At 46.8% G+C, this 22564-nt stretch overlaps 1 protein-coding gene across 1 annotated transcript in view; it reads left to right on the top strand.

Moving 5' to 3' along the window:
• The first annotated feature begins 376 nt into the window (after nucleotides 1-376).
• The window catches only part of LOC130834444 (proline-rich protein 2-like), a 59207-nt gene continuing 37019 nt past the window's right edge, over nucleotides 377-22564 (top strand). Inside the window, exons 1-2 of the mRNA XM_057704612.1 lie at nucleotides 377-382; nucleotides 2259-2836. Of these exons, the coding sequence (XP_057560595.1) occupies nucleotides 377-382; nucleotides 2259-2836 (584 nt within the window). The remainder of the gene's footprint in view (nucleotides 383-2258; nucleotides 2837-22564) is intronic.

Here is a 22564-nt window from a genome sequence, read left to right on the forward strand (position 1 = left end):
CATGTACCACTTTTCTGCCCGCAGTTTCCTGAAAATGAGAAGGTTGGACTAGATGATCTCAAAGATCCCCCAGCTCTAGGATTCTTAAGTTACAGAACTGGAAGGAACCTGATCTATCTGTTATACTTCACATAGTCTTTTTTTTTTTTTCCTTAAAAACCCTCGCTGTTGGTAACAGCTCCATGTTTGCCCTAAACCCACTAGCAGTCAGCTCCAGAACATTTGCTCTTTGAACTCTCAAGCAGCCATGCTCATTTATGTACAAACCTGGCATCTACTTGATCTTTTTTTTTGTAATTGAAAAAAAAATTTTTTTTGGCCGCACCATGCGGCTTGCGGGGATCTCAGTTCCCCAAGCGGTGACTGAATCCGGACCATGGCAGTGAGAGGCCAGAATCCTAACCATTAGGCCACCAGGGAACTCCCTGTATTTGAAATTTTTAAGGAGATAATTGTAGATTCACATTCAGTCATAAAAAATAATACACTTTGCCCAACTTCCCCTAGTGATAACATTTTCCAAAACCTTAATATGGTATCACAACTATGATACTGACATTCATACAATCCACCCGTATTACTCAATTTCCCCAATTTTACTTGTACTTATATGTGTGTGTGTAAGTTCTGTATAAATTTTGTCATCTGTCTAAAGCCACAAGTTCTAAAACCACAAGGATCCCTTGTGTTGTCTTCTTATGACCACTTCTTGCCTTCCTCCCACCTCATCTGATCCCTCACTTGATGGTTTCAAAATCTTTTTATTTGGAAATAATTTCAGACTTACAGAAACATTCCAATACGCCCCATACCCAAATTCACTGATTGTTAGTACTTTGCCCATTTACTTTATCATTTTTTAATCGACATTTTTTTCCTGAATCACTAGAAGATAAGTTACATACATAATGCCCCCTTACCCCTACACAATACGTCAGTGTGTATTTCCAAGAATAGGGATATTCTTACATGACCATTGTACAAGTTATCAACCTCAGCAAATTTAACATTGATCCAATACTTTAGTCTACTATCAGGATTCCAGTTTGGTCCATTGGAATGTCCTTTACAGCATCTCCTCCCCCCCCAAAAAATTCCAGTCTAGGACCAGGTATCACATTTAGTTGTCATGACTTTTTGGCACTCTAACCTGGAACATTTCCCAAGCCTTCTTTGTGACATTGACATGTTTGAAGAATACAACCCCTGTCCCTTTTAATAGATATTCCTCATTTTGGTTTGTCTGGGCTTTCATTATCATTAGATTCAGGTAATGCATTCTTCCTGTAAATACTGCATAGGTGATGTGTTCTGAGGACATGATATCCATCTGCTTTTGTTGATGATGTCAATTTGATCCTGGTCAAGATGCTGTCTCCCTGTACCTTTGCATATTGAATATTTCTCTCTTGCTACTAATAAGCCGAAACCACCAATGGGGAAACACATCAATCTAGGCAAATCCCCGCTCCTCAGTAAAACCACCCCCCAGAGTGAGCATTCATTGATGATTCTTGCCTGAACCAGTCTTCACCATACACTGCCTCTTCCAGTCCTCTTCCAGGACTGGAAACCAGGTTTCCTATGGCTTAGTTTCCTTGGGTCTTGGGTTCTGGTCTGAGTCTTCTCCATGTCCTCCCAATGTCCTCTGTGACCTCTGGGCAGGGACGAGGCCAACGCTGTAGGCTCAGCAGCCTCAACTGGAAATGAGGTCATGCGTGTTGTTCCTCGTCAAACCGTCCACCAGTGATTTGCATAACAGAGTAGCCTGTGAGCACTTACTTCCTGGATCGTTTCCTGATCCCCTACACCCGTGTCCCCCGCCCCCCCCATTCTTTGGTGGCATTTTGTTCATCCATATTCTCCCCACCTCCCGGCTGTGTCCCAACGCTATTTAAGACTAAGGATCGCTTTCCTACGGGACGGCCCGGCCTGCAGGAACGAAACGCTTGGACTTCTGCTGTGTTCGCGGTAATCTCCGCGCGAGTTCCATCGTCCACTTAGACTGGCTGTACTGACACCGAGAAGTGCTAGAAGTAAAGCGCTCGGGGCGAGGGGGGGGTGGTGGTGGCGGTGGCGGTGGCGGTGGCGGTGGTGGTGGTGGTGGTGTGTGATACCTTTTCCCGACCCAGGTATTTCTCCGGGGACTTCTCCCGGCCCCGCGCGGGTAAAGGCGCAGGAGCCGGCCACCTGCCGGAGAGGTAGGAGGGGCGCGGCTCGCCGGGACGCGCTCGGCCCGGCGGGCGTCCTGGAGGTAGCGGCGCGCGCCCGCAGGCGGGGCCGGGGAGGGGGAGGGCTCGGCGCGCGTCGGGCGTGACGGCAGCGCGGAGGGGAGGTGCGAAGCGCCCGCCCGCCGAGAGCCATGGCGAGAGGCCGCGGCGCGGCGCCCGCTTCAGTGCCCCGGTCCGCAGCAGCGCCCCCGCCCGCCGCCCCGGGGCCCACCCGGCCGCCGCCCCCGCGCGCCCCGAGCCCCTGACGGCCGCGCGCTGCGAGCGAGGCGCCCCCGGAGAGGGGCCGCGCGCGGGAGGGTGCGCGCGGGAGCCCCAGCGCCCCGACGAGCCCCGCGCCCCGGACCCCCGGACCCCCAGCCCGGGAGCGCCGAGTCGGCGGGCGGGCAGCAGGAGGAGGAGGAGGCGCCCCAGCCGAGCTCGCCGCGTGCGCCCCGGTGCCGCCCGGCCGGCTGCTGCGGGGCGAACCGGAGCCGCCGGGCGGCCGGGACTCGGCTGAGGACAACGAGGAGGCGGCGGCCAGGATTGCCGAGCGCCTGGGCAGCCCCGCGCCGGAGGCCCCTGGGATCGCGCCTGCGACGGGGTCGCGCTTCGTGCGCCTCTCGAGGGTAAGCCCGGGGACCGCTGAGCCGTGCCTCGGGCGCATCGGGCCCAGGGGCGGGTGGGGAGGGGCACGCGTGTTCCGGGAGTGTGTGCGCGTGGTGTGGTAGCGGCCAGAGGCCGGGACCCTGCGGCGGCGGCCCCCCTCCGGTATCGGCCGCACCTGCGGGAGGCCCGGGGGGGGGGGCACAGAAAGGTGCCCATAGTGCATCGTCTCGGTCACGCCGCGTGGCCTGGATTCGGGGCTCTGGCACTCCGAAGTGACAGTGAGGCGACCTTCAAAGAGCCCCGAGCTGAGCCAGGCCAGAGCGCGAGCGGAATCCCGATTCCCACTCACCCGCAAAACGAATGTAAACTACATCTGAACGTGTTTGGGACGAGACGAATGGCTTTTAGGACCCCTCCTTTTCATCCTGAGAGTTAGCGTTCACTTTGTCACTCTTTTGACCTGAGATTTTCAGTTCTTTTCGAATCTCCAAGGTCAGCCTCCTGCAGGTGACAAGAAACTTAATGAAATGTATTGTTTCTTCTTTTGTAAAGTTGTGTTTAGGGAAGCAGGCGTCAAAAGCCCGGCCTGCCTGCTCTGGGGGCTGGCGCCGGATGCCCCCTGCCCGTTAAGTCTTTGTGTTTTAGAACCCTTCGCTGCACTTGTTCAGAAAGTGACATCAGCGTCCAAACTTTGAGCTCCTCCGCATCTTGCCTAGGCCTCTGATTAAAAAATATTTTTCCCCATATGCTTCACTAGAACTTTACTTCAAACAAAGATGTGAATGTTGTCAGTGTGTGCGAGTGTGTAGGCCAGATGGATACCCTTTTGGTGGAGCATCTTTTGGTTATGGGACGGAGGGGAGACATACACCCCGGGGAAACCAGCTAGGAACAGGACCTTTCTGGTTTCCAGCTACAAGAGCCGCAGAGAGGGGGGCGGTCAGATTGAGCAGGGGTGGGCTCTGGGCAGGCTGCACTGGGAAGGGTGTCCCAAGTTCCAGTGGAGGATGACAGGTTGGCTGGCAGGTTCAGAGTTGGACCTGGAGTAACAGATGGCACCTTCGTCTTTCTCTTGGTTTGGAAGGCTCACGCTCGTGTGCCCTCTGATCTCTTTACCACAGAGAAGCCCAGACAGTAACCGGCTGAACCACCTAGAGCGCTGCGCGGGGCTTGGGGATGATGCTGAGCTGGGTAGAAAGCCCATGTCGGCGTGCAGCAGGTTTGGCAAGAGTTGGGTTTCGGCTTGGCCTCAGCCGGAGCTGTTTCCTGTGTGATGCCCCAGGGACCTGTGGAATTTGGTTTCCCATCCCCAGCTCTCCATGGAGGGTGTCTCCACTCTGGCTGTGTTGCTCACGCCGCCTTCTCTCTGGTGTGTTAAAAAAGGACATTGACCTTGGAGTGGGGAACTGGGATTCAGATTCCAGCTCCTCTCTCTCTTTGCAGGCTGTGTGACCTTGGGCCCTTATTTAACCTCTTTCACCTGGCTCTCCCCTCTCTGGAATTGCCCTTTCACCTCCAAAAAACCAAACAAAACCCAGATAGACCTCATTGGACTGTTGTAAGGATTAAAGAGTGTTTTGAATGAAAGTGTCTATAAAAGTTTGAATGATCTGGGAGGATTATCAGGTCTTCTTCCAACATGACTAGATTTGTGACTAGATTTGTAATATTTTTGAGCCCTAACGGAGATAGGATAGCAGATATAGTAGCAGTTATTTTTCTTCTTATAGGTTTATTGTGAGGGTTGAATCAGATCCTGTTAAAGGACTTTGAAAATAAAAGAGCATTATTTGCGTTGAGGGGAGTTCCTCAACTTACAGTTTCCAAACTAGCAGCATTTTACTATTTGCCATCTGCTGTGAACTTTCATCTGAGCCCCCTACCCCTGACCTTGCACACAGTAGGTCTCTGTAATTGTTAGATGAGTCTGGAATTAACCCTCTGGGCTTCCCATCTCGACTGCCTGCTCCCAAGTTGGGGAGCAGACCTTGGGCCTTTTCTGCCCCATCAGCTGTTGCTGTTTTCGTAGGCTTGATTATTCTGTTGCATGGTACAGCCTGGAAGACAGCCGAGGAGGGCAAGCTGGAGGGTGGCCGCTTTTCCTAAAGGGGCAGTTTTTGATTTCTTATCTAGGGCTCCAGTGAGAAAGGCACTGGAGGGTGAAGAGTTCTTTTAAACTCATTGAGGGTTGCGGATATTAAATCAAGCCTTTCACCTGTCTTGCAGCTAAATAAACTTGAGGATAATGTTACAACGCCCAGCCTGTTCAAATATATGATTACATGACCCTTGGTTTTGAAAATGAACCCTGGTCTGTTTAACTCATCTGTACTTGGTATGCGCCATGATTTTTGTGGGAGGACAAAGGGATGATTCTTTTAGGAGATTCAGATGTTAGGGAGAGAACTATCTCCACCAACCCCAAGGCTTATGTGGGTTCTTAGATTTCATCTTGGGTGAGTGTCTGTTGTATACAGAGATACTGTGAATGGGTCTTCTGGTTCCTCTCCCACTCTTTTTCCTTCTTTTTGAATAAATGTTCCCTATTTTGACTTGCCTTCTTATTAGGTGTATCCAGATGGAGGCCACCTGCACTATTGAAAAGTTCAAAGTTTTAGCAAAGAGATAGTAAATAAGAGCATATGTGTCAATCTGCATGCCTGTGAGCTACATACAATACCAAATGATGTGCAGCTGGTTAAAGAAAGGGTTTGACATGTGTTTATGAAGGACTGTGTGGCTTCATTATTCATTGAGAAGCGTATTTAATTATGTGTCTCTTAATAGTGCACCTAAGCTAGAAGAGGGTGGAACTGGGTGGCAGGCGAGCTCTTAAAATCCTTGCTTGGGCTTCTGGTCCAGCATCCTAGGAAGGACTGCTCCCAGCCTCACTTGGGTGGTGGTGAGAAGCACTGTAAATCTCTCTGAAGACTGTCAAGGGGCAGTGACTTCTCAGGTGGCCACTCACAGCCTTGGGAAAGTCTTTTGGCTTCCACGTCCCAAGCTAGGAAGTGGATTCTCTTCATGCTTCTGAAACTTGCCCTCGTAACCTTCAGGGCAAAAGAACACTGGAAAGGGGGATTGGGGAGCTCAGCCTGAGATTTCCACTTCTCAGTGAATGTTCACTGTGCACGGATTCCTTTGATGAAGAATGGAATGCAGAATTCATCGTATGTGTTTTAGCATGAAAGTGCTTTAAATTGTCGCCTTGAGTCAGGAAGCACTCAAGGAAGATGCTCCTTATTTTCCCTGGGGCTCTGGGGGCTCCCCCGCAGCATAAGCACCTGTACCCCAGTTTGACAGCCTTGGAGCTGGATTATTTCTCGGATCTCTCCTAGTTCCAGATTTTATGATACGCCAGGACATTTAAAAGCGGAAGGTATTCTTCGTAGAGGAAATGGATTTTGTCCTGACATCTGAAAAGGATACTCCATTATTTAGGGGAAATAGGTATATGAGTAAATTAAAGAACCACTAGGATATAAATTATCTGGATTTGAATGTTAAGGAAGACCTGCTCTGGATATTCAGAGGACTTCAGAAAAAAATGTTTTTAAAGAATTAGTTGAAAATAACTATGAACATGTGAAGTAAGTGGTTTGACGTTTTCTGATGAGTATCCTTTAGCATACCGTTCAGAGCCCTTCCCTCTTTATTGTACTTCTCCTGATGTCTAGGCTTAGTAGATAGTGTGATTGTGTTGACCAAAAAAATGCCACTGTTCCCTGACTTGTGTTTACACAGATTAGCTATTAGTAATTCTACATTTGATAACATAGATGCAGGTGTATCTGCAGCTCTTAAAATAGATATTAATTAGAATAGGGATATGAGATTTTATTTTTTCTTCTTTCTCCAGGTTTGGAGAGAAGCAGCATCCATGCATGCGGAGAACCGGAAGATTTTAGAGGTTCTCCGTCAGTTCCTCTGATGTTTTGGTAAAGTCAGAAAGTCCTTCCAGGCAGTTCTTTAATATCAACAGCACATGCTGTGGGTGGGCCTGGGGTTTTTGGTTTTCTTTTTTCATTCTGCACTCTCTCAGTTGATAAGTTTTACAAAAAGTAGAGGAGGCATGATCTAGTGTAGGCTTGCCTCCTTTCATGATGGTCCTTAAACAAAAAAATTCCAGTTTGAGAAGTTTCAAAGCTAAAATGTCTCAAGTGTTGAAATGGTTTGGCTTCCCTTGTGTTATTGAATCACACACCTTAACCAAAAGGAGCAGCTTAAGCAATGAGTGCAGAAGCCATCCTCGAGTTTCTGTTTGAGGACCATGGGGAAACTTTTCTTGGGGAGTGGGGGGGAAAAATTGTTTTGACCTCTAGGAGCATCATTTGTCTTCCGTGTGTTGAGAAGAGCCGGGAGTGAGTGACTGCAGACGGCTTGGCTCATTATCCCAGAGTGACTAAGGGTCCAGATTCATGGTGGAGCCAAGTGAGTGGGGTGGAGAATGGCAGTGGCAGGAGGGTGATGCTCATTAGAGGGAGATCCTGACTGTCGCTGTTTCTGCCTGAGTTTGGTCCCTGCTGTCATGGCTCTAGCGGATTGCAGGAGTGTAAGGCCTGACTCTTCACTGTGCCATATCAGCATCACCTGGGAGCTTGCTAGACCCCTGAAATGGCAGACCCTGCCCCAGACCTGCTAAATCTGAATCTGCATTTTAAACACGTCCCCAGGTGGTATTAAGTGTCACATTCCTTCATGGTTACACAGCATGTTCTTTTCGGAAGCACAAGGCCAGACGTCGTGTCGTTTAGAAGAGGGAGCGGCCAGCACACGCTTGCTCCCTGCGTTGCTGGGGAGAGTTGGCGTTCAAAGCTGGATTCAGCCTCTTGCCCTCCACCAACAAGAAAGGGGCTGGGGTTTTCAGAAAAGAGTGCTGAACCCGTTCTCTTCCCAGCACCCTCCTCTTCCCTTCCTAAAGGTGTGCGCAGTGAACTGTGAAATCGGAGGAACCGAGAGGGAAGGGACAAACTGTCATCCTATATCAGTAGTGAGGAAAAGCAGCCCCAAATTTAGCCAGTGGTGTACCCTCCCCACCCCAACACTGGGAGGTGTTTTGAGTCCTTAAAAATATACCAGCGCAGTCCATAGGCAGTTCTCCCCAAATTCTAGCCAAGTAATTGATACATCCATCCATCCATCTGTCCACCCACCTACCCTTTGAAGAGTAAATCTTAAGTGCTGGGTCATGTGCACTGTGAATATGGGAGACCACAAGAGTGACTGAATGGGAGCCAGGTGGAAGGTAAGTGGATCTGACCCCAGTATATACAACTTTCTCCTCACCCTACCTTCTTCCCTCCTGCTTCCCTAGCAGGTGCAGGACCATAGGGCTGCCGTGCTCCTTGCATAACCTCATGTCGGGGGTGGGGGGAGCAGGTTACCTACCTAGGTTACCTATCTTTGCCACGTTCTGCTTTTCCCCTAGAGGTGCCCAAGTCCCCAGTCTTGAGAAATGAGGGAAAATCCCTAATTCAGTGACCATTTTTCTTTCTTTAAAAACATTGTGGTGAAGTAGATGTAACAATACCACTTTATCCATTTTAAAGTGCACAGTTTTGTGGCATTAAGTACATTCACACTGTTGTGCAAATATCACCACCATCTGTCTCCAGAATTTTTTCATCTTACCCCATGAAACTCGGTACTGAATAAACACTAACTCCCCATTGTCCCCTCCCCTCAGCCCATGGCAAACACCATTCTACTTTCTGTCTCTTACGAGTTTGAATATCTAGAAACCTCATATAAGAGGAATCATACAGTATTTGTCTTTTTGTATCCGGCTTATTTCACTTAACATAATATCTTCAAGGTTTATCATGTTGTATCATGTACCAGAATTTCATTCCTTTTTAAAACTGAATATCATTGCATTGTTATGTATATACCACATTTTGTTTCTCCATTTATCCCTCTTTGGACACTTGGGTTGCTTCCATCTTTTGGCTTTTGTGGATAATGCCACTATGAACATGGGTGTACAAACAACTGAGTCCCTGCTTTCACCTCTTTTGAGCATATATCCAGAAGTGGAATTTCTGGATCCTGTGGTAATTCTGTGTTTAATTTTTGAGGAATCACCATACCGTTATCCTCAGTGAGCGCACCATTTTGTATTCCCACCAGCAGTGAACAAAGGTTCTGATTTTTTCAATGTGCTTACGACACTTGTGATTTTCTGTTTTTTTTTTTAAATTTTAAGTTATGTATATTTAATTAATTAATTAATTAATTTTGGCCGCACAGCATATGGGATCTTAGTTCCCCCACCAGGGGTCCAACCCGTTAACCCTGCACTGGAAGTGCGAAGGCTTAGCCACTGGGCCGCCAAGGAAGTATGGTTTTCTGTTTTTTTGATCATTGCCATCCTCATGGGCGTGACGTGGTTATTTCAAGTCACTTTTCTCCCTTCATTCTGCTATCCTCCCGGCACTCAACGCCTTGCTTTGAGCTGCGGGGAATTCCTGAAAAGTAGTTGGTAATCGGAGCTCTTGCTTCGCCCCTTGCTGTTTAGCTCTGGGGGCAGCGCATTTAATTTCTTTAGCAGGTGTCGCGGGGTTCAGATGAACACGGTTTCCAGAAGCTGCTAGTGTTTTAGAGTCTGCATGTTTATGGTCGTTGCCTCTCTGTCCTTCCCTCGCCTTTTTTGTTTTGAATGAAAATTGGAGTGCGTGAGTTCGGGGACCAAAGAGGATGAAAATAGAAGGGCAACTCAGTAAGACAATCCATTACATTTTGTGATTCTGAATACAGGGTTCTAACGGTGAGTGTGGTTTGCCTGTGGGACCTTGACTTTGGGGGTGGGGGGTGTTGGTGGTCTGACATCGCCAGAGACCTGGCAGCACAGTTAGAATGTCAAGGACGTTTTCTTCTCTTTTTCAGTTAAAAGAGGGGTCCAGAGGTGTGGGCTTTCATTGGAGAATTTCAAACCTGGGAAGAAAATTGGAGGTTTCCTTAAACTAAAGGAACAGCAGATTCTTGTTGAGTTGCAAAATTCCAACCAAGTTAGAATTGGTAAGCTTTTTGCTGAGCGGTTGAAAAACACCAAACAAACCAACTAAAAACCAAACCTATGATTCTGGAATAGCCGTGTAATGGTTTAGAGGAAAAGTGGGGAGTAAGGAAATGAGCGATTTGTTACATGTATGAGTCACTGGTGCTCTGTCTGTGAGTGTTACGTTTGGGTACAGGATTTCTGAGACAATTGGGTTACTGGCTTTCCTTGTAGAGAAGAGAAGATTGTTATCTGGATGGTGGGCATTTCATTCCAACCTTTGCATCTAGAATGTTTTATATAGAGTGCTAAGTACTATGGGAATTGTAAAGTTTTGCTTTATGGACCTGAGTAAGGTATAACCTTGTTTGGTTTTTTTTTTTCCCATTTGTTAAAAAATAAAAACGTCCAGATTTAACAATCTGTCTGGATAAACTAGCATACTGTTGATGTGTTTGAAGCCATGCCCCATTTCCCGCCCCCCCCCCCCCCCACCAAGACTGGTTGCTTTTTCAGGGCTAGATGTGTTACACCCAGCAAAGAATTCCTGTTTATGACAGCCAGTTCCTGACTCATTACCTTATATGATAACCTCATATAGTTATTAAGAGGATCACATGAATCACTATGTATGCTTGATTTAGTAAGCATCTCGTGTTAGCCATTATTATCGTTGCTGTTATTGAGCTCCTTATGGTCCATTCATCCACAAAGAATTTTGGAGCACACATCTGTGCCATGCCCTAGGGGTATGTGCTGGCCTTCATCTTTGTGGTACTAACAGGAATAGCCTCCACGACCTAAGGCAGTGACGTAGGTTGTGGGTTTTGTTCATCTGACGACCGTCTTCCCGCCTTTGACTTTGAGGAAAAAGGGTTAACTTTGCAAGAATACCAAGGCATTAGAGAAATCCCTTTGGACTGGCTATTTGGACACAAATATCGAGACATTTCAGAGGTCTTTTAAAGGGAGAAGTGTAGTTTGGTGTTAAAATTTTGAGAAAATACCTTTCTATTTGAGAAAATAAGCAGAATATTCTTACTACGAGAACAGTCGGTAAGGAATGACAAGCAAGTCATTGAAACAATAGACTAAAACGTTGACTAATGCAGTGGATATATTTATACTATACTTGCAAGCTAGGAAAATAGTTTGATTATTAAATGAGGAACTACTTTACTAGAAAAACGTCATAGCAACTCTTGAATGTTAACATGAAAAACGTTTTATTCTTTATTTTATTTTTAAAAAATATTTATTTATTTATTTGATTTTGCTGGGTCTCAGTTGTGGCTCGTGGGCTCCTTAGTTGCAGCTTGCCATCTCCTTAGTTGCAGCATGTGGGCTCCTTAGTTGTGGCAGGCAGGCTCTTTAGTTGCTGCTCCAGGACCCCTTAGTTGCAGCAGGCAGGCTCCATAGTTGTGGCATGCAAACTCTTTAGTTGCAGCATGCATGTGGGATCTAGTTCCCTGACCAAGGATGGAACCTGGGCCCCCTGCATTGGGACTGCTGAGTCTTATCCACCGTGCCACCGGAGAAGTCCCCCTAACTTTTTATGTTTAAAAAATTTTTATTGGAGTATAGTCGATTTACAATGTTGTGTTAGTTTCAGGTGTATAGCAAAGTGAATCAGTTATACATATATCCACTCTTTTTTAGATTCTTTTCCCATGTAGGCCATTATAGACTATTGAATAGAGTTGCCTGTGCTATATAGTAGGTCCTTATGAGTTATATAGTAGGTCCTTATGAGTTATCTCTTTTGTTCATAGTAGTGTGGTTATATCAATCCCAATCTCCCGCCCTGGTAACCATAAGTTTGTTTTTTATATCTGTGACTCTGTTTCTGTTTTGTGAATAAGTTCATTTGTACCATTTTTTTAGATTCCGCATGTAAGCGATGTCATATGATATTTGTCTTTCTCTGTCTGACTGCACTCAGTATGACAGTCTCTAGGTCCGTCCATAACAAGAAGAACTTTTAGCTGGATGAAATCTCTTGATACTAGAAGAGCAATAATATGATACTCATATGGGAGGGAATAAAGAAGATAAACATTCCTGGGAGTTTGGTTATCTTATAGTCAGACCTTTATTGTTTATGATATACTGAATTCTCTATTTGGCAAGAGGCAGCATGACAGAGAATGACCAAGATAACCGGGTCTCAGAATTTCCCTCATAAACTCTGAAGTTGCAGTTACATTTGTTCACAGCGGCAGAAAAGAGATGCAGTTTGCAGACTTTCCTAAGCGAAGGCCTTGGCAGGGCAGGGGTGAGTTAGGAGAGGCAGCTGGCTTTCCCTTGGTGAACATGCCCAGGCGGGTGTGTGGTCCCCACGCCTCATCCACCTCCAGGTCCACTGACACCTGCCTTGGAAGCCCTGGCTTTACCCAAGGACAGAGAACATAGTGACTTCACCTGGGGTCGTGTGATATTGTGGGTGGACAGAAGTAGGTTCCTTTGAGTGATGTTGAGGGAATGAGCCTGTGCTTTGGGGAGATGGTGGTAGGATTGGGGAGGCAGGGTCAAGGATGGGGCTGAGATTTCCACATTGGGTTAGAATTACTCAGTTGTGCAGGGGTGAAGGACTGGAGGAGCGTATTGTGAATGTGCTGAGTTTGATGTGCTTGTGAGATTTCCAAGGGGAGCTATTTAGGGCAGGGGGACATTGGAGGAGCTGATGTTTGATAGAAAGATCTGAGTGTAAGGTATCACGACTTCTACACAGTAGTGATACTGTGTGTAGAAGCACTCACAGAGGTTGACCACGAGGAGAGTGCAGTGCTGGGAGAGTGTTCTTGTGGTGATAGGTGGGGTTCATGGGGTCCCTCTGCTGTAAGAGGCCAAGTAGGATAAGGGCTAAAATGTTCTTCAGGTTCGTTTATACATAATAGAGTTCATTTGTGCATTTATTTGTAGAGTTGTATCACTTGGTTCTTCATGGTTCAGAAGAGATGGCTGGCTTAGCCTTGTAAACATCTTCTAGTAACACGTTGACTGTAAGAATTCTTCTGGTATTCATGAACATTTACAGGTTTCCTTGCCAAGCATCGTGTGTGTTTGTCTCACATATTGCTTGTGTCCATATTTTTATGAATTCCTGAAGTAATGAGCTCTGAATTAGAGCTGTTTTCTGCACTTTGTGGTTCTCATTCACCTGACTTGCAGTTTTACAGTTTGTACTGTTGGAGCTGTAGAATCATATGGTACAAGTGGAGGGATTAGAAATCGCTTGTTTTCGCAGAGATGCTTCTGCAGCCCCATCAGAATGGGCAAAATAAGAGATCTGACAGTCTCCGCTGCTGGGGAGAATGTGGAACAGCTGGAAGCCTCACGCACCACACGCAAAGAAGAACAAACACTAGGAACGTCGGCGATATGTACTAAAGCCGGGCACATGCGTTATGACCCAGTGGTTCACTTCTGGGCATATACTCAGCGGAAACCAGGGTTCTTTACTTAGTTCATAGCAGCTTTACTAACAGTAGCTCCAAACTGGAAGAAGCCCAGATGTCCATTCACTGGTGACCGTATACACAGATTGGTATATTCACACAGTGGAGTACTACTCCCCACACAATGGAGAACCACTCAGCAATACAAAGGAATGAAATATCCATGCAACAAATGGATGAAAACTACAGGCAAAGTGTTGAGGAGAAGAGACCAGACACAAAAGTATGCACTGTAGGAGTCCATTTTCAAAAACAGGCAGGGAGTTCCCTGGCGGTCCAGCTAAGACCCTGTGCTTCCACTGCGGGGGTGGGGGGTGGGTGTAGCTTCGATCCCTGGTTGGGGAACTAAGATCCCGCATGCCGCGTGATGAGGCCAAAAATAAATACATAAACAAAAATAAAATAAAGCAAAATAAAAAAACCAGGCCAAACTTTCCTGTGATAAGGATTAGAATAATGGTGAATACCTCCGAGGAGGTGTTGACTGTATAAGGTGTATATGTGAGTAAAATTAGTGGAGCCTAATGTGTAAGATAATGAAAGGTTCTAGTTAATTTGGCCATTATTAGATTTTAATGCAACATGTTGTAAAATATTTGTTCCACAGAATTTAACTGTGCTCGAACTTGTGGTTTTCATACCATTCCCCCGCCTCTTGGGAGGATTTAGAACACACTCACATACATACCGCTAGTAGATGGCCCACAGGGCGGCAGTTGTCCAGTCTTTGGGGTAGTTAATGAAATGTGGGTGTTTATTCTTCGTTGGTTCACCCAGAGTGTATTGTTATTACTGTGGGCTAGGACCTGGGCTAAGTTGAAGTGACTGAGGCACTTGCCTAAGGTACAAAATTTAAGGGCGGGGGAGTTGCCAAAAAATTTAAGTAATCAAGATCAGTAGTATTTTAGTGCAGTATTTAAAAAAAAAAAATCTGAAAAAAATTAAAACTTTAAATAAATACAAAATTGGTACTACTGACTTTTCCTTTTGCCTGATTCCCTAATATAGCTTGGCCAGAAGTAGTGTTGTGGGCCCGAAGATGGAGCCAGGGGGTGTCCCTAAGACTTGAGAACCATAGACTTGACCTTGGATGTATGACTTAAAAAGAGTGAAAGTGAAAAGACAGGGGTGATAAAGACTAAATTGATTCTGTGAATGCTTTTGGTGTTTTGTGAGGGGAAGCAACTCTGTTATTTTTTGGAAAGGATTCTCAGCATATTAAACATTTCAACAAAACGGAATAATGGTAAAAGTACTTATGATCGTCCTTAAAATACCATAATTGTTCTTTAAATTTTTGTGAACTTTGGCTTGTTAACGTACGGCAGGAGTGGCATTGGTGTTAAAATTCAAAACAGGAAGTTGCTAAGGCTTAGATAACTTATTCATGGCATTAACAAGGTGTGAAACACTGTCTTTTGGTGTGTAACAGTGTTTAACAGTAGGAAAAGTTAATGATTGCCCACCTTTCAGCTAATCATGTGATTGCTGCTGATATAATTACCTGGTAGGCAGGGATAGAATCTTGTAATTTGCTAGCCTCGGTACTGCATGCTTAAAAACATCCATGGTATTGTGTGTCACCAAGTGCGGTTTCTGAAACGTGGCCTTCTTTGTCTTTTTCTGGTGAATAAGCCCCGTGTATCATGTCCGTTTGGCTCTTTGTTGCGGTCGGGACATGTTGCTCAGACGGAGAGCAAGATCCCAGGTTTTTCAGCTTCTCTTCCAATTGCTATGGATACCGGGTCAGTGCCAACTGGAGTCTCCTCTCTGACAGTTTCCAATAGGTTTCCCCTTAGAAGTTGGAATCCTTGCCCATCCTGATGCTAAGGTGCCCTTTGTCCAAGCGCAAGAGGGCTTTTTAGAGTGTACTGTGATGGCAGTTGGTTTCAAAAAATTATACCGGGAGGGTTAAAACTTCCTGCACTTGTAAAGCCTCACTTCTTTGTTCCCATCCCCCAGCTCCCTCCTTTCCAGTTTTGTGTGCATGCTTTCCTCCTAGTTACAGGCAGTGATCACTTGGAAGGTCAAGCTGGCTTAGAGCCTCCCTGTCAGAGGCAGTGAATCGCCAGGGTTCCTGGAGGGGCCTGTACCCTGGCAGAAAGTCCCACGTGGTGGCATCCTGGCCTTTCCTTGGATGTAGAAAGGTTTTTCATTAGGAGTTCCATTTCTATAATAGATATTGGGCTTTTCAGAGCTTTTCCTTCCTCTGGTGTTAGTTTTGGCAAGTTGCGTATTTCAAGGAGTGTGTCCATTTCATTTAAGCTGTTGAATGATTTATTGGCGTAACTGTTGTCCTTCTAACATCCAGAAGATCTGTAGGGATGTCCCGTCCCCATCTTTTATTGATATTTGCCTTTCATGTTAAGAACCTCTCTGTTCAGAGGAACTGCTGGATCAGAGTCAGTTAGCTCAGAAAAATGGGTGGGAGTAGTTTCAGGAAAAAGGGGACAGTGGCAGTGGGGGAGAGAGAGCCGGAACGTGGGGGGAGGGCAGGGGTTGGGCCTGGGCCTGCCCTTGGCCCCCTCCCCCTCCAGGGAGGAGCTGCTGAGGAAGGGGGGGGTCACATGGGCGGTGAGCTCATTAGGCTGGGGACACCAGCTGTGCTATTATTAGGGCTTTTAAGGTCCGTGGCAGATGTTCTTAGGCGAAGTTCCAGCCTCCTTCACTTCCCACATATGGCATAATACAGTACATGGAAAAAAGAGCGACTCGGGAACAAATAACTTCTCCATGAAACACATTATTCCTTTTTTTCCCATGAACTTTTTCCTTTTCTTTCTCTCTCTCTCACTCTCTCAGCGTCATTTTCTCTCTCAGCTGTTCCTTCTGTCTTTCTCTTTTCTCTGTGTGTTTCTTCTCGTGTCTTTTCCCCTCCCTCTGTCTTCTCTCTCTCTCCTCTTTGTATTTCTGTGTTGTTTTCACTCCCCTGGTGCGCCATCTGTCCTTCCCTTCCATACTTCCTTATTTTCTCCTTTGAGGCCCTTTTATTTAACCCTGTGTGGAACTAGAAAAAGACACAGTAGGACGGGAAGAAAGTTTGCCCAGTTTAGGTTGAAAGTGAACCTGGGCGTTTCTAGAACGCGTAAGGAGGGCAGGTAAGTCCGAGGGTGGTGCTGCACTGGAGGTTGTTTGGCCAAGTGCCTGTTTCAAGTGCCCTCTTCATTCCTGTGGCACAGCGGTAGCTGCAGGGCCGCTCTAAACCCGAACAGATCGATGAGCTGGCCTGGAGCACGGGTAATTTTTGTTTCGTTTGGCACACAATGTGTGCCTTGTTGGCTCTGCTGGTGACCTCTCCTGCATCTCATTGACCAGCTTTTCTCAGTCAGCTTTGGCATGGCCCTTCCCCCTCTCCCCTTCTTTTTATAGTAACCTAGGTTGCAGCTAGTAATTGCAAGGTAGAATCAATATCAAATTGACTAAATCATTGTTCTGGGAGCCTGAATTTCTACAGGAAACCTGCTGTTACGTGATATGGCCTCAATGTATATTCTTTAAAGCTCAGAATGATGCAAGCTTCATTGTAGAAGTTTCCTCCTGTTTATTTCAAAAGTGCTGGTATTTTGAAATATTTACATTAATTTTGTACCTATGACACAACGTTATATTCTTATTCCAACATTAATGAAATAATACGCGCATACGTGAGCAGCATTTCTGACTCTAATGATGGCTGTAACTGTCAGAAGGAGATCTTAAGGGAAGCTTCTGTAACCTAGGCATTTTCTTTGAAAGGGGAAATGTAACTTTTTTGGAAAAATACTTTTTTGAATTAAAAAAATTATTTAGTTGTAAAAAAGATTAAAAAAAAAAAACAAAACTACCCCAAACCCAAACTGTAGAGTGAGATCAGCATGAGAAAAATGATACTGAACTGGGCAACTAATTATTTGCATTGATAGCTCTGTTAATTGAGAGAACGGGAAAGGAAAACAGGAACAGCCTTTTTCCATTGTCCTAAGTGTATCTGGAGAAGAGGACTGTTACAGACGGGCGGGTGCAGGTGCTGGAGCTCCAGGCTGTGGGCAGAGATGTGTACGTGCTGCATCCGAGGTATTTGCTGAGTGGTTTATGCTTATTCCAGAAAGGTGTTTGGTTCTGATTTCATCGGCCTTCAGTAGGTAGGAGTCACCTTTGGTTGGAGTGAGGGTATTCTTGCAGAGTAGGGAGCCGGAGGTCTACTTAGAAGAATGATTGCTGACTGTGTGTTGAGTGGCTTCCCTGGGCGAGACATTGAGATTTGACAGTAAATGAGACAGTCCAGGTCTGGGGGCAGGCGAGAGACACAAAGGAGTAATAGATGCACAATGTAATGCCAGGTAGTGACTAGGGGTGATGGAGGGAGGGTGGAGTGGCTGTGCATGTGTGTTTAGGGAGGTTATGGGTGAGCAGAGACTCAGTACTGGTGTGGGGAGGGAAATGAGGTATGGGAACATACGGAGACAGAGTTCCAAGCAGGGCAGGCGGCAAGTACCTAGGTGGCCTCTGCAAGAAGGCCAGTGTGTCTGGAGGGCAGGATCCCCCTGGGCACGTAGACGTGGATCCGGGGATGGTCAGGGCAGGCCTGCATCCCACTGGCCTTCCAGGCCCTGGTCAGGAGTTGAAATTTTAATCTGAGTATGATTGGAAGGAAGTTGTTGGATGATTCTGAGCGGGGCAGTGACATGAACTGATTGACTTTTTTCACGGATCCCCGCAGCTGCTGTGTGGAGCACCAGGGCATGGGGGCAGAAGTGGAAGCAGGGAGAGAGGAGAGGTTGGTATAGGCCCAGGGAGAGTGGTGGCTGCTCAAGACCAGTGGGAGGATGTGATGCGGCCTGGCGGCTCAGGACAGCGGGCCATGGGAGAGGCGCGCCACGAGCGAAGAAGATCTAGTGTGATGCTTTTGATCTTATGTGCATTCTGATTTGGATTTTTAACATCATAAAGCCTTTACACAATTTAAAAATCCTGGTGTTAAAAATTGTTATATGTAATTTGTTGGTCAAGTGGTTGGTAGGGACACTGGGGTTTAAGTTTTCCCAACACCAAAGAAATGAGTGGAGGTAACCTCATCTCAAGCTGAAGCTAAAGAGTGAGAAGGATGAGAATGCTATTTTCTTCTATGGCTGAGAAATGACTCTTCGTGGCAGAAGTCAGAAGGTACATCTCAAACTTCATCCTGGATCAACGAGCATAAAGTAACCACTGAACAGATGACAGAGAAAGAGGAGCAGTATGCCTCGGAGCACAGTGTCGATAAAAATTGATGGTTGTTAACCTTAGGAATTTGGATTTTCAAAACTGAAAAATTTCCAGATATTCTTTTTTTTTTTTTTTTTTTTTCCAGATATTCTTAAAGGGTTTGATGATATTGTCTCAGTGTAAGTACGCACATTTGCTTAAACTATGTCTGGAGACAGTGCCCCATTGTAAATTGACTATTATTTTTTGTGTTTTTTCAATTGAAGTATAGTTGGTTTTTTAAAAATTCTACTTATTTTTTTAAAAAATATTAATTTAAAAAAATTTATAAAATTTAAAAAAATATTTAAAAATAAAGATAGATTTATTTATTTGGTCGTACTGGGTCTTAGTTGTGGCAGGCGGGTTCCTTATTTGCGGCATGCATGTGGGATCTAGTTCCTTGACCAGGGATCAAACCCAGGCCCTGTGCATTGGGAGCCCAGAGTCTTAACCACTGCACCACCAGGGAAGTCCCTAATTGAAGTATATAGTTGATTTACAATGTTTTTAGTTTCTGGTGTACAACAAAGTGACTCAGTTATATATATGTGTGTGTATATATATATACTTTTTCAAATTCTTTTCCGTTATAGTTTATTACAAGATATTGAATATAGTTCCCTCTGCTATACAGTAGGACCTTGTTGTTTATATAGTTTATATAGTAATGTGTATCTGCTAATCCCAAACTAATTTATCCTCCCCCCACCCTTTCCCCTTTGGTAACTGTAAATTTGTTTCCCATGTCTGTGAGTCTGTTTCTGTTTTGTAAATAAGTTCATTTGTATCATTTTTTAGATTCTGCATATAAGTGATATCATATGCTATTTGTCTTTCTCTGTCTGACTTCACTTAGTTTGATAATCTCTAGGTCCATCCCTGTTGCTGCAAACGGCATTGGGAAATTGACTATTTTAAAAATGCTTCTCTCATAAATTAGACTGGGCTGTCTGAGGTACGTGTCTGGTTTCCTTATGATGGATGTGGATGATAGCATTTTCCCCCCAGGGAGGATCAGAATTTCAGGGATCAGGGAGATTAAAAAGATTAAACAGGTTTGTCATTATCACTGTGGCTCACCTCAGCAATCTGAGATGATTTCCCTCTCTGCAAGGCTGGCCTCGAGGTGTGGCCCAGGGGAGAAACCCAGCATGGCCGCAGCTCCCGTAAAGCAGGCGCTGATGCTTCCGGTGGGTCACAGGCCGAGGTTAAGGGTAAAGAATTTGGAGGATGCAGTCTCTTGGAATCTGAAGTATTTGAGGACGGAAAATCATGCCGCCTTTTGGCAGAGTTGTTTTTTGTTTTTGCTTTTGTTTTTTTAATCACCCTGAGACTGTGGCACCGTTATTTTTTACCTCCCTAAAACAGTGTGATAGGCCGCTGTCCTCCTAAAAATGAAACTCCTTTGTCATTGCAATTAAAACACTGGCTGCTTTGTTTGGAAATGTGGGAAGGAAGGGATTTTTCCTGTTGAGTAGGATCAAGTCAGCTCTTTTAGAAATATACATTCCAGACTAGTGTTTCCTTAAAACCTGATGTTTCGATAAGTTTATTCTGCAAGTATTAGCACATCACATTCTGGGCTCTTTTTAATGGGCTCTGGGCAATTACTGTGGCCTCCCACCTCAGCGAGTACAGTAAGCCATTCAGGAGGACAGCTGGTCGCTTATTAGCCATCAGCGGGTGGCCCCTGACCCCTCCTTCTTGGAGATGGTGTGAGGCGCAATTAGAGAGCCCTTGCATGGGCCTAAGTGATTGCTGGGGCATAAGTAATGCAATCTACCCTGTCTCTCTGTGAATGTGGTGGGGCCGAGCTGATTTGATGTTTGGAAGCTGGAACCTCATATTCTGGGTCCAGCATGTTCAGGCTCTGTGACCTTGGGTGAGTTCTTAGCCAGTGAGCCTCGATTTTCCCATCTATAGAATAAGACTGTGTAGTGTGATTGTGGGGATTAAAGAAGGGGATGTATAGAAAGGTCTGCCTTGTTCTTGCTGATTGGCAGCCCGTAGCAGGCATTCAGTGAAGGAGCCCTGAGCCTGTTCCTTTGTGGCTGGTGAGTTTCAGTGTATTATCGCCTCCTTCCTCCTTCCGCTCCCAGCCTCTCTGCATTTGACTTAAGGTCATCTTCCCCTGACCTACTTGGGAATCATGCTGGATTTTGATGACTCACCTAGCATCTTGCCCCTCTCCCCTCCAGCAGTGGCCTCTCTGCCGTGCTTTACCCACCGCCCTGGTGACAGCTGGACTGTGTCATCTTCTGGAGTCATCTGTTCCACCTCAGGTCCTACGCATGACCTCCCTGCTCACTGAACTCCAGTCCTTCCAGCCTTTTGCATGCATTCCTTGCTTCCTCTGGGTTCCTGGCTTCTCCTCTTCTACCCAATTATCTTGTCCTAACTGAGGACCTGCTGTTCTTCCTTGGTGCCACCTGGCAGAACTCTGCCCCTGCCTTTCGGAGATTGCTGGAGAAGTTACATAATCACCTGTCACCCAGCGTGATGACCCTGTAGAGCAGCTTCAGCTGGGCCGTAGGCTCTGCCCCGTGGTTCCCTTATGTTGCCTTGGGCTTCCTTCTGCCTTTTGTCGCAGTGGCTGTTCTAGACGTCCCATGTCTTTCTCAAACACCTAACTGCTTGCTTTTAGTAGATACTCTTAACAGAGTGAGCAGGAGCCAGCAGAGGAGCTGCCCTGCAGCCTTCATGCCCGGCCGTGGGAGTGCCTTTCTCTTGTCCTCCCTCCCATCACGTGCGGGAAGGACCCTCTTCCTGCCCGAGGCTCATCTGCACCATCTCGTTGGATCCCATCCTCTCCCACCTACTCAGGGCTGGTGCTTGTTGATCGGCCCTCCTTTCTGCCTCTCAGGAGGGCCTCATCCTATCCATGGACCCCACTCACTATCCTCTAACGTGGCCAGTTCTCTGCCACCTGTCTAGACCCCATGTGCCCCCCCAGCCATAGCTCTTTCCTCTTCTTCGCTGCCAGTCTCACTGAAACGTCCTCTCCTCCTCTCTCTCTGGCCCCATTGCCCTTGGGCACCCGAGCCCATGATTCCACCAGCGCAGTGAGTTTGGTGCTAAGCCCAGGGCACACCTTCCAGTCCTGGCGTTCTTGACCTTTGACAGCACAGACCGCATTACTTGCATCCTTTCCCTCCTGAAACACTCTTCGCCCTTGGCTTCTGGAAAGCTACACCCTCATGGCCTCCTTCCGCCACCCCGCCTTGGCAGGCTGCTGCCTCCTCTGCCCCCGTGTAGCCTTTGAGTGGTGGTGTCCTCGGGGTGTGTCACCTCAGGTGAGCACCTTGCCTTGCACTCTGCCCCTGGAGGCCACCCCACCTGTGGCCTGGATTCCCATCACCACCCAGCTCTTTTCTCCTGAACTCTGGACCCACTTACCTACCTGCTTACCCACTGCACACCTCCGTTTTCAGATGCACAGACACTGCCCAGCTCATCATTACCGCCAGCGCTACCACGTGCTCCCCCTCGCCCCCACCTCCTCCCCACCAAGAAAAGGGTCTATGTGGAGGGGCACCACTGTTCTCAGCTGCCCAGGCAGGAACCTGGACCTTTACCTGACTCTCCACTTCTGTTATTCCCCCCTCTTCTGGGCAGTCACCTCCCAGATCTCCCTGAATGTCCTGCTGGGCTTGGCTGCTCCAATATTTTCTCTACTCTGCTGCTGAGGTGACCTTTCTAAAGTGCAAATCGAATCCCATCACTCCCCTGCTTAAAACCCATTCAGGAACTCCCCATGGGGCCAAAGAGGCTGCTGCCTCTCCTTCCCTTGCTGAAGCTGTTCAGAGCTTTTTCAGTTCCCTAACAGCTTTCTTCCTCCTCCGGGACTTTGTCTCTGCTGTTACCTCTCCTGTAGGTAACCCCCCCCCCCCCCCCCCCATCTCTGCACAGCCTGTTCTGGCAGCCTGGCTAATTCCCGCTCATCTTTTAGTTCTGACTTGAGGTTGGCCCTTGGAAGCCTTTCCTGACACCAGGTTACCCATCTGTGTCAGCAGTTTCCCCCCCGCAGTGGCCTATCAGTGCTGATATTTTTGTCTGTGGCTCCTTGA

The sequence above is a fragment of the Hippopotamus amphibius genome, chromosome 13, assembly GCF_030028045.1.
Source record: "Hippopotamus amphibius kiboko isolate mHipAmp2 chromosome 13, mHipAmp2.hap2, whole genome shotgun sequence".
NCBI classification, from domain to species: Eukaryota; Metazoa; Chordata; class Mammalia; order Artiodactyla; family Hippopotamidae; genus Hippopotamus; species Hippopotamus amphibius.